The sequence below is a fragment of the Colossoma macropomum genome, unplaced genomic scaffold, assembly GCF_904425465.1.
Source record: "Colossoma macropomum unplaced genomic scaffold, Colossoma_macropomum, whole genome shotgun sequence".
In the NCBI taxonomy this organism is placed as follows: domain Eukaryota; kingdom Metazoa; phylum Chordata; class Actinopteri; order Characiformes; family Serrasalmidae; genus Colossoma; species Colossoma macropomum.
The window spans coordinates 44,277,060-44,289,754 of record NW_023494785.1 but is presented as its reverse complement, the minus strand read 5'-3'; the positions used below and the strand labels follow the sequence as shown (position 1 = coordinate 44,289,754).

Here is a 12,695-nt window from a genome sequence, read left to right as displayed (position 1 = left end):
CTACATTCTGTGTGAAACTGACCGATGGACACTCAGGAAATCACTAAGGACTGACCATCACGCCGGAAACCCTTCATTCTTCATTCAGTCCACATCGGAGACTCATGTGAAACGGCGTGCAGAGAGTTTACAGCTGCTGAAGCTGCTGCAGCGGTTTTGGAAAGTAGTGATGAAGATAACGGAGCATTTAGATATGAAACATATGAGGATCATGTTATATGAAGAGCATTTAGAGGAGGATTTAGGAAGAGATGAACAAATCGAGAAGATGCTCTCAGACCCCAACCTCGTGCTTGCCAGTCCTCCTCTTGGAGATTCCTACAGATCATACTTATTATACTAGTCTATTATTTTTGATGCAGCAAAGAAATTAGTACAAAAGCATGCACAGCCTCAGACAATATAAAAATTAGCCGATCCACCTTAAAAACATTCATTCCCTTAAACCAGACAGGTCTGAGGTGTCTTCATTTCCAGTTCAGTCCAATTCACTCATCTAATCTTCAGCAGTGTCCTCTCTTCCTCTTTTACCAGACAGTCGTTATCAGTACTGATAAAAGGTCTGTACTGCAGCCGGTCAGTGACATAGCGTTCCTGAAGATAAGTGGCTCAGTCTAGCCCTCGTGAGCGTGGTCCATTAGAGCCCTGAGACCACCCTTGATTTATTTAATTTCCAGCCAAAATGGACATTAAGTACAAATTAACAACTAAATATAATATCAGATGCTTCGGTATTTAGTGTGTCCACTGGTCTTTTATTACAGCCTTCAGGACAGTTTTTGAAAGGAATCTGCAGGGATAGTTTTCCACACCTCCAAAGCCCTATTCCGACAGGATTAGTTTTTAATGACGAAGTGGGGTGATGTCAGTTTACCACAGGACGTCTGCAGTGTAATGCGACAGAACTGACCAGAAGCTTGCGGATAAAATGAGGAAAGTAGGCTTTACTAGTTTAAATGTGATCCAAACGCATAGTCCATAAACAAGCACGGGTCAAATCCAAAATAAGCCAAAAACACAGCGGGACAAACGTAACAAAAACAGGCAACTGGCAAACAATTGGCTGTGGATGGTGGCGTGACCATCATATGATCACCAAGGGAGTTCTGGGAATTAGAGTTCTCCAAGGAGTGAGTTCCCAGAGGGATGTGTGTCAGGAATATATATGACCAAATCGCATGGGATAAGAAATCTCACTGTAAATGACAGAGATGAGAGCGGCTACTTGGTTAACTTGCTGTCTTCACTCAAGAAAAGAGTAGAAACCATGTTAAAACCTTTAATTTGGCCATTATATCATTTAATCTTACCATCTGTCTTGCTGTCTTAAGTTAAGTGCAGTGCGTCATTAGCATCACCATTAGCTGGGATTTCAACAGTCAACGTCGCCACACAAACAAAACTTTCTATAATTTTATGTGTTCTGAGACAACAGAAAATTAGAATATGGTAAAGGAATGGAAGTGTTATTAAATAATGAGCCACAGTTTTCTGTTTATTTGAATTTGTTGCCATTAAGACATTAAAAACAACTGTTTAATTAGCATGATTTGGTTGTTTTTCATACATGAGGCTTTGTGGATGTCAGTTTCATCATAGGTTCGTTCGATCATATATACAGCCCCGTTTATCATCCAAAACGTCTACATTTTTACAGCTTCCAACAAACTATTTGAAACTTGTAAAAAATTAGTTTCATCGTAGAATCAATTCAAACATGTATCTTCAAAGAATTTGGTTTTATATGAATGAAATAAGTGACCCCAAACTTTTGAGCGGTAGGGTATCAGCTTGATTTTAGCCACAGAGAATATAAGTAAATGCTTCGTCTAAATCCAAACACATTCAGTGGTGTTGAGGTCTGGACTCTGGGGTGGTCAGTCCATCGTTCAGCTTCTTTGTTTGATGTGTCCGTCTCCTTTTCTCAGTGAGGTTCTTCTTGACAGCTACACATCCTTTCAGACCCACAGCGCTGAGTCGTCTTCTCACAGTGGAAGGATGGACAGAAACACCTGTGGATGTTTTCAGATCTGAAGCAGCTTGATTTTCTCCTCTCTCTCAGAGATGAGAGCTTTAAGTGCTGTTTATCTGATGGGGACAGTTTTGGTGTTGACCAGCTCTTCCAGGTGGTTGTTAGGAGCCACACTTTCTCTGGAGCTTTTACTTTGTATCTAATCTTATACGTGATACAATAACTCATACTCCTTTTGACTGGTTTTGAATAATGAGGGGTAGTCTCTGACTTTTGCACAGGAAACCGATGACAGCAACATCTGGACAGATGCCATCTCTCCAGCCTATAAGATGTTCAGAGGGTTTTTGTAAGATGGTTCAAGAAGAGGAAATGTTCTTACAGTATTGGAATGTCATCTTGCTGAGCTTCTGCCTTTCCCTAGAGGGAGCAGTTGATTAGCCTTACTCTCCAAAAGTTTGTTTGAACAGCTCGCAAATTGGTGGTCTTGGTGCTGGGTGGGGTTTGGAGGGTCCTGTGAGGGAATAATGTGATTATCAATGGAGCAAAATGCACAGTCCCAGAAATCTACTGAATGCCCTGCTATTTTTCCATTAAATATGTGAGCTGCTGAGCAGAGAAGCAAGTCTTTCCACAGCTCAGCTGATACATAATAAAGCAAATCCTGGAGCCCTCATTGATAGGCTCTGGCTCCAGAGTTGCAGTAGATCTGGCTGCACAGTGGAGCTGAGGGAGCGGCTGTGAAATATTTGGCTCCTGAACTTCTCCTGACTCTTGAGTCACTGCATGAATCATCATTGCAACCTTAACTGGAGTCAAAAACCTCTTGTTCATTTGGACGGGGAAAGCGATCTGGTGTGATGCAAACTGTTTAGCATATAGATTTTATCCACAGAGCCTGTAAATCTGCGCATGTATGATCTTTATGAATGAAGTGCTCAAACAACTATGGTCCCCCTGACTCACTTTGGGTGGGATGAAACTTTCTGCAGTTTAATAAAGATAAAACAGAGATTAGTTTGTTTGGAAATAGCAATGGCACAGACTAGACTAGACTAGATCTGGATTTAAGAGCCCAAAAATCTAGAGAACTAGCACGTAACCTTGGTGTACTAATGGACTCTGATCTCAGTTTTAGCAGTCAAAGCAGTCAGTATTGTATCACATGAAGAACATCAACAAGATCAGAGATGTTCTGATTAAAGCAGGCCTGAAGAAGCTCATCCACGCCTTTATTTCTAGCAGGATTGATCACTGTAATGGTCTCCTAACTGGACTCCCACAAAAGACAATTCAACAGCTTCAGCTGCATTCTGAATCAGTTCTCATGTTGTGGTACACTGTCGTCACCTTATGTAGTGTGGCCCAGTGTCACCAGTAGTGTGAAGGCTATGAGCAGGAAAGAAGCTTTGGGTTCCCCTTTAAGTAATGTCACACACCTGTCCAAGTAAGTTCAAGTCAGCGGTCACAACCCAAATGTTAAGAAGAATCATTTTGTCCTTTCAACAAAAATTAAACCACCTTGGGAGTCACAGGATTTTATGTCCACTTTACCATCTTGGCTGTAAATATGTCTCAGAACGTGCTAATGTGCTAGTAAAGGCTAAAAAATATAATATAAACAAAAACGCAGACTTTGCTCTGCTTTAAGCTTTAGTTCAGCTATAGCTGCTTTTCTCGCATCTCCGGCAGGAAACTTTTCCAAAAGTAGAACAGTTTCTCGTAAAATGTCTCTCAACATTCGATTTTTTACGAGGCTGAAGTCGCATCTCGTTCGTCAGCTTCTTGTTCGAAAATTCTAATGAGAAACTGACTTCAGCTTTGTGACTCGTGACTAGGAGTTCTACATTAACTCCAGAGTTTAAGACCATTTATTGTCAAACTGTGTTGTATTTTACTGCAAAGGAGGATTATTTTATTTTTACCTACAAATCTGATTCTGAGAAGCCAAAACAGGACAGTAAAAGAGCTGCATGCAGCTCCAGAGCCACATGTTGCCGAGCCCTGGTTCAAGTTCTCTCAGTCATTTATTGTCAATTGTCCAGTAAAGAAAATATTTACTACGGCAATGTTGGGAGTCTGCGATGGACTGGCGACCTGTCCAGGGTGTATCCTGCCTTCCGCCCAATGACAGATGGGATAGGCTCCAGCACCCCACCGCGACCCAGAAGGATAAGCGGTTTAGATGATGTATGTATGTATGCATATGTAATGTTGGGGGTTTAAAAACAAAACTGGCTCTTAAGGTGACTCCATTCTCCATTGTGGAGATAAAAAAATTATGATCACAGTTAAGCTTTTAATGAGTATATAAACATAAATGTTGGGAATTCATAAAGGTATGATGTTACTTCAAGGCAACATTTGCATTTGCATTACTTAATCGTCAAATAAAGTGCATTAAACCTTTTCTCACATATTTTTGTGAAACCAATTTTTTCCAGATTGTAAAATGACAGAAACAGACATTTTCAGGCCAATGTTGTAGAGAGAGATAAGGATGATGGAGTTGAACAATGTGAGGAAGGCCACAAAATAAGAGTTCAACATGGCTTCCAGAGAGTCATGTGACAAATTAAAACACTGCTATTGGTTTCCTTGGGGCCCCAATCCCCTTTTTTTAAAGTATTGCATTATAATTGAGGATGTATTGTGTAAATGTAAAAAGCCAAAAAGGGGTTTGTTACCTAGAGGCACCCCTGATCCATATAGGGTTAACATCTACTGTCCTACACCTTTTTAAATTCTAATTTGAGTAATTTGTGTATTTTCTCATTTGTAAAGCACTTTGAATGACCACAGTGTAAGAAAGGTGCTGTATACATAAACTTACCTTAAACTGAGCCGGGACTGATGGAGACCCTTCATACAGTAGAAGAAAAGAAGGACAGGGAGGAAATCGTGACCCCTAGTGGAGAAACTATTCACTTCATAGTCTTTAATCTTGTCTCAGCGTCTTTAGATTGGGCTCCTCCAAGAATACATTTAGTTAGAGCTCACAAATGTAAAAAAAAAATATTAGGACTAAGAGAGAGAGGAATGAGGACATTAGTTTTATTATATCTTCATTATGGACAATAATTTTATTAGAACTTCATTCTGGATGTTAATTTTATATTCCATATTTTTCTCAGTCAGTTTAGAATCTTCTACAGTTCTGTTCATCTCTAAGGACAGTGGTTCTATAATTTTGTCAAACTTTTGAACAATGATTCTACATTTAAACGGCAACTCTACCATTTTATACATTGATTCTACAATTTTGTGCATTGCTTCAAACTTTAAAACAGTGATTCCATATTTTTAAACAATGGTTCTAAACTTTTGAACAGTGAATCTAAACTTTGAACAGTGAGTCTAAATTTTGAACAGTGATTCTAAACTTTTGAACAGTGATTCCAAACTTTTGAACAGTGAGTCTAAATTTTGAACAGTGATTCTAAACTTTTGAACAGTGAGTCTAAATTTTGAACAGTGATTCTAAACTTTTGAACAGTGAATCTAAACTTTTGAACAGTGAATCTAAACTTTTGAACAGTGATTCTAAACTTTTGAACAGTGATTCCAAACTTTTGAACAGTGAGTCTAAATTTTGAACAGTGATTCTAAACTTTTGAACAGTGATTCCAAACTTTTGAACAGTGAGTCTAAATTTTGAACAGTGATTCTAAACTTTTGAACAGTGATTCCAAATTTTCAGATAGTGAATCCAAATTTTTGAACAGTGATTCCAAACTTTCGAATAGTGAATCTAAACTTTTGAACAGTGATTTTTAACTTTTAAACAGTAAATCTAAAGTTTTGACCAGTGATTCTAAAATTTTAAACAATGATTCTAAACTTTTGAACAGTGAATCTGTATTTTATAACAGCGATTCTAAACTTTTGAACAGCGATTTTAAACTTTTAAACAATGATTCTAAACTTTTGAACAGTGAATCTAAAGTTTTGACCAGTGATTCTACATTTTTGAACTGTGATTCTAACTTTTAAACAGTGACTCTACATTTTTGAAAAGTGACTCTAAACCTGTGAGAAAACAGAAATAATACAGTGAGTGACCAGCCACACGCGCTGACAGTGAAACAGTCTTCATCATGCCGACCTTTTCTTTTTTTCGTAGCGAGGAGCTGTCAGTAAGTAGATTTCAGGGAGGAGTTCTGGGGAAGACTTTAAGACTCCTCCACCCTTCCTCCTCCTCTCCCTCCTCCTCACTTTCTCAGCCAATCACCTCGCTCTCCTTAGCCACTATAAGAGCTCCCCAACTTTTTGGCAGTGAACAAACTGTTTTTTTGCAGCGGGGAACTTTGGATTTGACCATTTTTGTTGTCGCTGTTGTTCTCAGACATCCACTCGCAGCCCAATGAGGGAATAACTGTCGGGTCTATTTTTGTTTCTTTTTTAATTTCATTCATTCTGTTGTATTCGTTTTTGTTTGTTTGTTTGTTTGTTTGCTTGTTTTTCTCCTGCGCTTCCGCTGAGAGAGAGATGCCAGAGGAGGACTCGTGCTCTCCCGGAGCCTCTCCGCCGGACAGCCTGAGCTTCAGCGACGGAGAGCAGCACGAGCGGCCGGTCAAGCGTAAGAGGAGCGCGAGGAAGAGGCGTTGGAGCCGCACTAGCGGCGAGGAGTCCGACAGCCCGAGCGCGAGAGGCAAGAAGGCGAGCCTGAGCAGCCCGGGAGGAGAAAGAGGAGGAGGAGGAGGAGGAGGAGGAGGAAGCCCTCCGTCCCTCGAGGAGCTGCAGACTCAGCGCGTTATGGCGAACGTGCGCGAGCGCCAGCGCACGCAGTCCCTGAACGAGGCGTTTGCGGCGCTGCGCAAGATCATCCCCACCTTACCGTCCGACAAGCTCAGCAAGATCCAGACCCTCAAACTGGCCGCGCGCTACATCGACTTCCTGTACCAGGTGCTGCAGAGCGACGAGCTGGACTCCAAAGCCGCGAGCTGCAGCTACGTGGCGCACGAGCGCCTCAGCTACGCCTTCTCCGTGTGGCGGATGGAGGGCGCGTGGTCCATGTCCGCCTCGCACTGACGGAGGAGTGAGAGAGAGAGAGAGCGAGAGAGAGAGAAAGGGTATGGTTCTCTTCCTCTCACCATTAAAATGGTTCTTCAAGGGTTCTTTAGTAAAGCCAACTGTTTTATCTAGAGCCATGAGTTCTAGACTGAACCATCTGCATGCTTAAACGGTTCTTTGCATGGTCAGATTGATGGAGAACGTGTTGTATGTGGTTCCATATAGCACAAAAAAAAGGGTTCTTCTGTTGTCACAAGCTTGACTTCCTAACGATTGCAGAACCCTTTTTGGTGCTACATAGAACCATACACAACACTTTCTCCATCCATCTGAAGAACCATTTCACCACGCAAAGACCCGTTTAAGTATATAGAACTCATGGTTCTAAATTCAACCATTGCTTTTACTAAACAACCCTTGAGGGACCACCTTTTTAAAGTGAGTAGAAAACTCAAGGAAACTTTCTGGTTAAGTTTATTGATATTGAGGTTAAATGGTTCTTCTCTAGAAAAGGTTTCTTTAAAGAACCTTTTTTTAAACATGGTTCCATCCAGCACCAATATGTGTTTTTGCTAAGATTACACACTGCTAAAAGCTGTGGCTCACTGACCCCACGTTCCCCACCAAACCCAGATAACTGTTCCAGAACTAGTGAGTATAAGCCAAAAGAACCCAGTGTGAACAGAGGAGAACCTTCTCAACAATCTCACAAACATCCAGAACACCAACCCAGCGTTAGAGTTCGTTGGTGTTTCTTTGAAAACTTTGGGTCAGTGTGCTCTGGACTTTATACTGTTCCAATATGTGAAGTGATAAACCAAAAATGAACAAGTGTGAACTGAGAAGAACATTCTAGAACACTGTGAATGGAGGAGAACCTTCTAGAAACCCCTAAAAATCACACAGTGGTCCAGAAAACTAACCCAACGTTAGAGTTTGTTGGTGTTTCTTGGAAAATACTGGGTCAGTGTGCTCTGGGCTTTATATTGTTCCAGTATGCAAAGTAATAAACTAAATGAACCAGTGTGAACTGGGGACAACGTTCTAGAACAGTGTGAATGAAGGAGAACATTCTAGAAACCCCCCAAAATCACACAATGGTCCAGAAAACCAACCCAATGTTAGAGTTTGTTGGTGTTTTTGGACAACACTGGGTCAGTGTGCTCTGGACTTTATATTGTTCCATTATGCAAGGTAATAAATCAAATGAACCGGTGTGAATTAGGGAGAATGTTCTAGAACACTGTGATTGGAGAACATTCTCAAAACTCCCAATACTCAGGTCTTGAACACCAACCCAATGTTAGAGTTTGTTGGTGTTTGTTGGAGCCTTTTGGGTGGGATTTCTCTGGCCTTTTTACTGTTCTAGTTCTAGGACATTCAGGAAGAGAACATTCTAGGACAGGAACAAATGAGACTCCCAGCATTCAAAACCCACAACACCTAGAACCCACTGACCTAATGTTCTCCAGCAAACACCAACTACCTGAAATGTTGAAGTGGTGTGTGGAACCTTTGTGTCACTGCGTGTTCTAACTTTATTACCAGTGTTTGGAATGTTCTTCTCCATTCACACTGTTCTAGAATGCCCCCCCCACCCCCCACATTCAAACTGTTCTAGAATGTTCTCCATTCACACTGTGTCATTTATGTGTTCTTATCCTGGAACCACCCTTTGCCAATAATAGTAATGGTGTTTGTTTGGGAATGCTGGGTCAGTATGCCATGGCCTTTTGACAGTGACCAGATGTCCAGTACTACTAGGTTCTAGCTTCATTTTATTCTCATAAATGATGTGCACACATGCAATATGCCTTCTTAAGATTAAAGGTGCCACATAGGATTTTTAATGGATGGTTCTTTAAAGAAATATTTGTGTAAAATTTTATGTTCCTGCAACTCAATGGCAAGAACCAAACAGGAACCTTTATAAGAGCATACATGTAATCACCAATCAGATCAGTTGTTTCTAATACGGTTATTTGGAGGTGATTGGCTGGATAAAAGCTCTGATAAGTTACTACAACAGTAGCTAAGTTAGCAGAGTTAGAAGAGTTAGCATGATGAAACTGTAGCCTGATGTTTAAAAGGCACTTCTGTTAATTTAATGAGGATCTTCAGAAAAAGTTTACACTTTTCAGGAAATATCTTTCTGCTCTGAAATGAAGCTCCACAGCTGATCTGCCAGGCACTGTTAAAGACTTTCTATTTCTACATCTGTACCAGAGCAGTAGCCTTCTCTTGCGGTCAGTATGTGAGCATTTTTAAAAAGGATGGGAACGAATTTCTCCAACTTAAATAAAAATCAAAATTTCACTGATAACTGTGGTCATATTTTATGACCCTCAACATGTTCCTGACCTCTTTGTTCAGCATTGGGACATAGAATATCTGACCATCTAAAACCATGTTTATAAGGTGCTACATGGCATATTTATTTCACATGAAGGCCTAATTTATCTGGTATATTAATATCATTTTTGAATTTTAATATTTATAGTTAAAATTTTACATTTATCTGGCATATTTAAACCAATATCTATTACATGTTGTATCAATTTGAGTGTTTTTTGGCATATTAGCTCTACATATCGTTAAATGTTAAATGGTATATAAATTATTTTTATATATATATTTTTTTTACATTTTTTTTCCACATACTTATTTGCCATATCATTCAATGTTTATGTGCTTAGCTCCCATATTACTTTAACTCAATTTACAGTTCCAAATTCCAAAATTGCTTTGTTATTTTCTATCACATCCTCCACAGAGAACACACTTCTGCACATTAAATGCACAATAATGTTTATTTGCTACATTTAACATACTGGGGGGGGGGCAAAAACATAAAATGCGGCCTTTGCAAAAATGATCACACACTTTGTATTTTGTATTATCTTTTTTACTCAGCAAGGAACTGCAGAATATTCAACTGATTATTTTGCGTACAACTGTGTACATATCCATGCCTTTCATTTTAATCTGGCATATTAATTCATGTTTTACATTCCTGTGCCAACTTTTTCCTTACAAACATTCGCGTGCGTGTTTGCCAGATTTGTTCGGTATGTGTTTGCATTACTGTAATTCACTAAATCTTCGCATACCTATCTGCCACATTAATCCTACATATCTGGAATAAACATCTAGTCGGCGCAAGAGCTCAACCAGTCTTTATTTATCTGCAGTGAGGCCTGTTTTTGCCTTTCAGCAGAGCCAGATAGTACAGCCTAAAACCATGTGCTGTAATTTGAATTAAATAATGTAAAAGTAAAGGGAAGAACTGAGGATCTGAAGTTTATACGGTTCTATTCTTGTATTCTTTGGATCCTTTCAGTGTAAAATTAAATGCTAAAGCTCCAAAGAGGAGTCAAACAGTTCAGGAGCTGAACCAGCCTGACAGAGTGAAAATAAACCCAGAAAAGAGAGTCAGGAACTGAATACGAAGGACTAAAGTGGAAGTGATTAAGAAAAAAATATTAATCTATTAAAATTGTGTATCAGCAAGTAGCACATTAGGGCCTCTGGTCCCAAACAGAAAACTACTCAGATAATAACATTCACTCTTTATGTCAACACCAGCTGCTCTGACATCATCCTCACTCTCCTGTCTTCTGATATTTCACAGGTGACGGCCGTCTCTTCTGGCGAGGCAGACTTGGACCAAATGTGTGGAGGACAAAAACAAACCGAATGCTGGATACGTACATTCCTGCACAATCGCAGGGAAACTTCAGCCGAGAGCTTCATCATCTGAAGACGGGGCTTTACGGAGAGAAGGCCGCAGACCGGCTGCTCCACCCGAGTGCTGGGACTGTGAATGGGCCTGTGGGAGTGTTCAGGGATGGACTGAACTTTGGGAATACTGGGAATCCTGGTGGGCTACTCTAGCTGCTGGATCCTCAACGCACGTCCGATCACGATCCAGCTCCCCTCCTGACCACCAACCAAACCAAAGAAACAGTCAGGCACTGCGTGGACGTCTTCAGAGCGAAAGACTTCAGCAGCAGAGCGAAGAACTGGTAGCATAGCAGCTTGTTTACAATGGCTAACGTTCTGTATTAGCATGGCTCGCAAACCAAAGAAGGTTCACTGGCCGGCAACAACACTGGGATGAGTTGAACATTTGGGATTATGGGCCGATTGGCTAATTGGGTACTTAGCTATCTAGCTAAGGTAGTTAGCTTAGCTGGGAGAATGGTACTTTTTTGGTGATGTTAGCTGCACAGTTTGGTCATCTTTTGGCTAGAGAGCTCAATTAGTTAGTTTAGTTTACTGGAAAAACTGGTACTTGTGGTCAGATTAGCTGCATAATTTATTCATATTCTTACTGCATTTAGGTACACAGCTAGTTAGCTGGCTCATTTAATTAGCTTACTTCACTAGAAAAAGGAGTATTTGTGGTGATGTTAGCTGCATAATTTGGGCTTCTTTTAGGTACTTAGTGAGATAACTAGCTCAGTTAGCTTATTTCACTAGAAAAACAGTTACTTCTGGTGATGTTAGTCACACAAGCAGGTCATATTTTGAGTACTGAGCAAGATAGCTAGCTAAGTTACTTAGCTTAGCTTAGAAAAAGGTACTTCTGGTGATGCTAGCTGCACAATTAGTTCATCTGCTGGGTATGTAGCTATTTGGCTAGCTCAGTAACCACAGTGCTTTACTTGTGCTGATGTTAGCTGCATAATTTTCTTTTAGGTACGTAGCTGGTTAGCTAGCTCAGTTAGTTAACTTATTTCACTAGAAAACAATACTTTAGTCGGGGTTAATTGTATAGTTTGGTCATATTCTGGGTACACAGAAAATGTTTTGTTGTTCAGAAAGGTGGTTAACTGGACTGCCTTAAAATGTTAGCTTCAGAGTTAGCATAACTTAATAGTAAGTTAACAGAACAATAATCTTTGTTTATATTTTACTATTTTGAAGTTTAATGAAGTCCTATTTTTAAGGCAGCCTGGTTACTAACTTTTTTTAAAAACACCAAACTTTTTTATTTTTATTTTTTCCTTATTATTATTTTTTTACAATGAGCTAGTTAGCTTGCTAAATTAGCTTAGTTAGCTAGAAAACCAGTTACTTTGCTTGTGGCGATGCTGCATGAGCTAAAGTGGTGTATCTGTAAAGCAAGATCAATCCAGGTCAATTAATCCCAGAGTTAAATGAAGTGACCAGTGAGTGTACACTGAAAAGGGGGTGTAAAGGTGGTCCAGGGCCAGATTTTAATCCCAGTCCATCCCTGTGTGTGTGTGTGTGTGTGTGTGTGTGTGTGTGTGTGTGTGTGTGTGTGTGTGTATGAGGGAAACGCTGCAGTGCCGCCAGAATCTCACTGAAGATCTGAAGGGTGCTGAAGTTCAACCTGTGCAAAGTGGGACGTTTATTTATTTATTGATGAGCAGAGTTTCATAACCTGTGTCCAAATGCATCGCTATTTTTATTACTGTTTATGTAAATAAATGTGTATTTCTATAATAGAGTTGACGTATTTTTACCAAGTACCTCTACTGGAATTGCGTGCACGCAATTAAGAAGATACAGACGAATCACAATGTGGGTGATATTTTTTATGATTTTATATTTTATACGTTTTTCTGTTTACGTGAGTCAGACTTCCTTACAGCGCACAACAGATCAGTTATTGGTTGATTTATTGGCAGAAATCATTTCAACTTTCTCAAAACAGCAACAGCGTTATAGTGGATTTTTAACG

At 40.0% G+C, this 12,695-nt stretch overlaps 1 protein-coding gene across 1 annotated transcript; it reads left to right on the top strand.

The window, feature by feature from the left end:
- The first annotated feature begins 6,275 nt into the window (after positions 1-6,275).
- Positions 6,276-12,457, top strand: twist1b (twist family bHLH transcription factor 1b). Its single transcript, XM_036596257.1, has 2 exons — positions 6,276-7,044; positions 10,617-12,457. The coding sequence occupies exon 1, from the start codon at positions 6,461-6,463 to the stop codon at positions 7,001-7,003; it is 543 nt and encodes a 180-aa protein (XP_036452150.1). The 5' UTR covers positions 6,276-6,460; the 3' UTR covers positions 7,004-7,044; positions 10,617-12,457.
- The last annotated feature ends 238 nt before the right edge of the window (positions 12,458-12,695 follow it).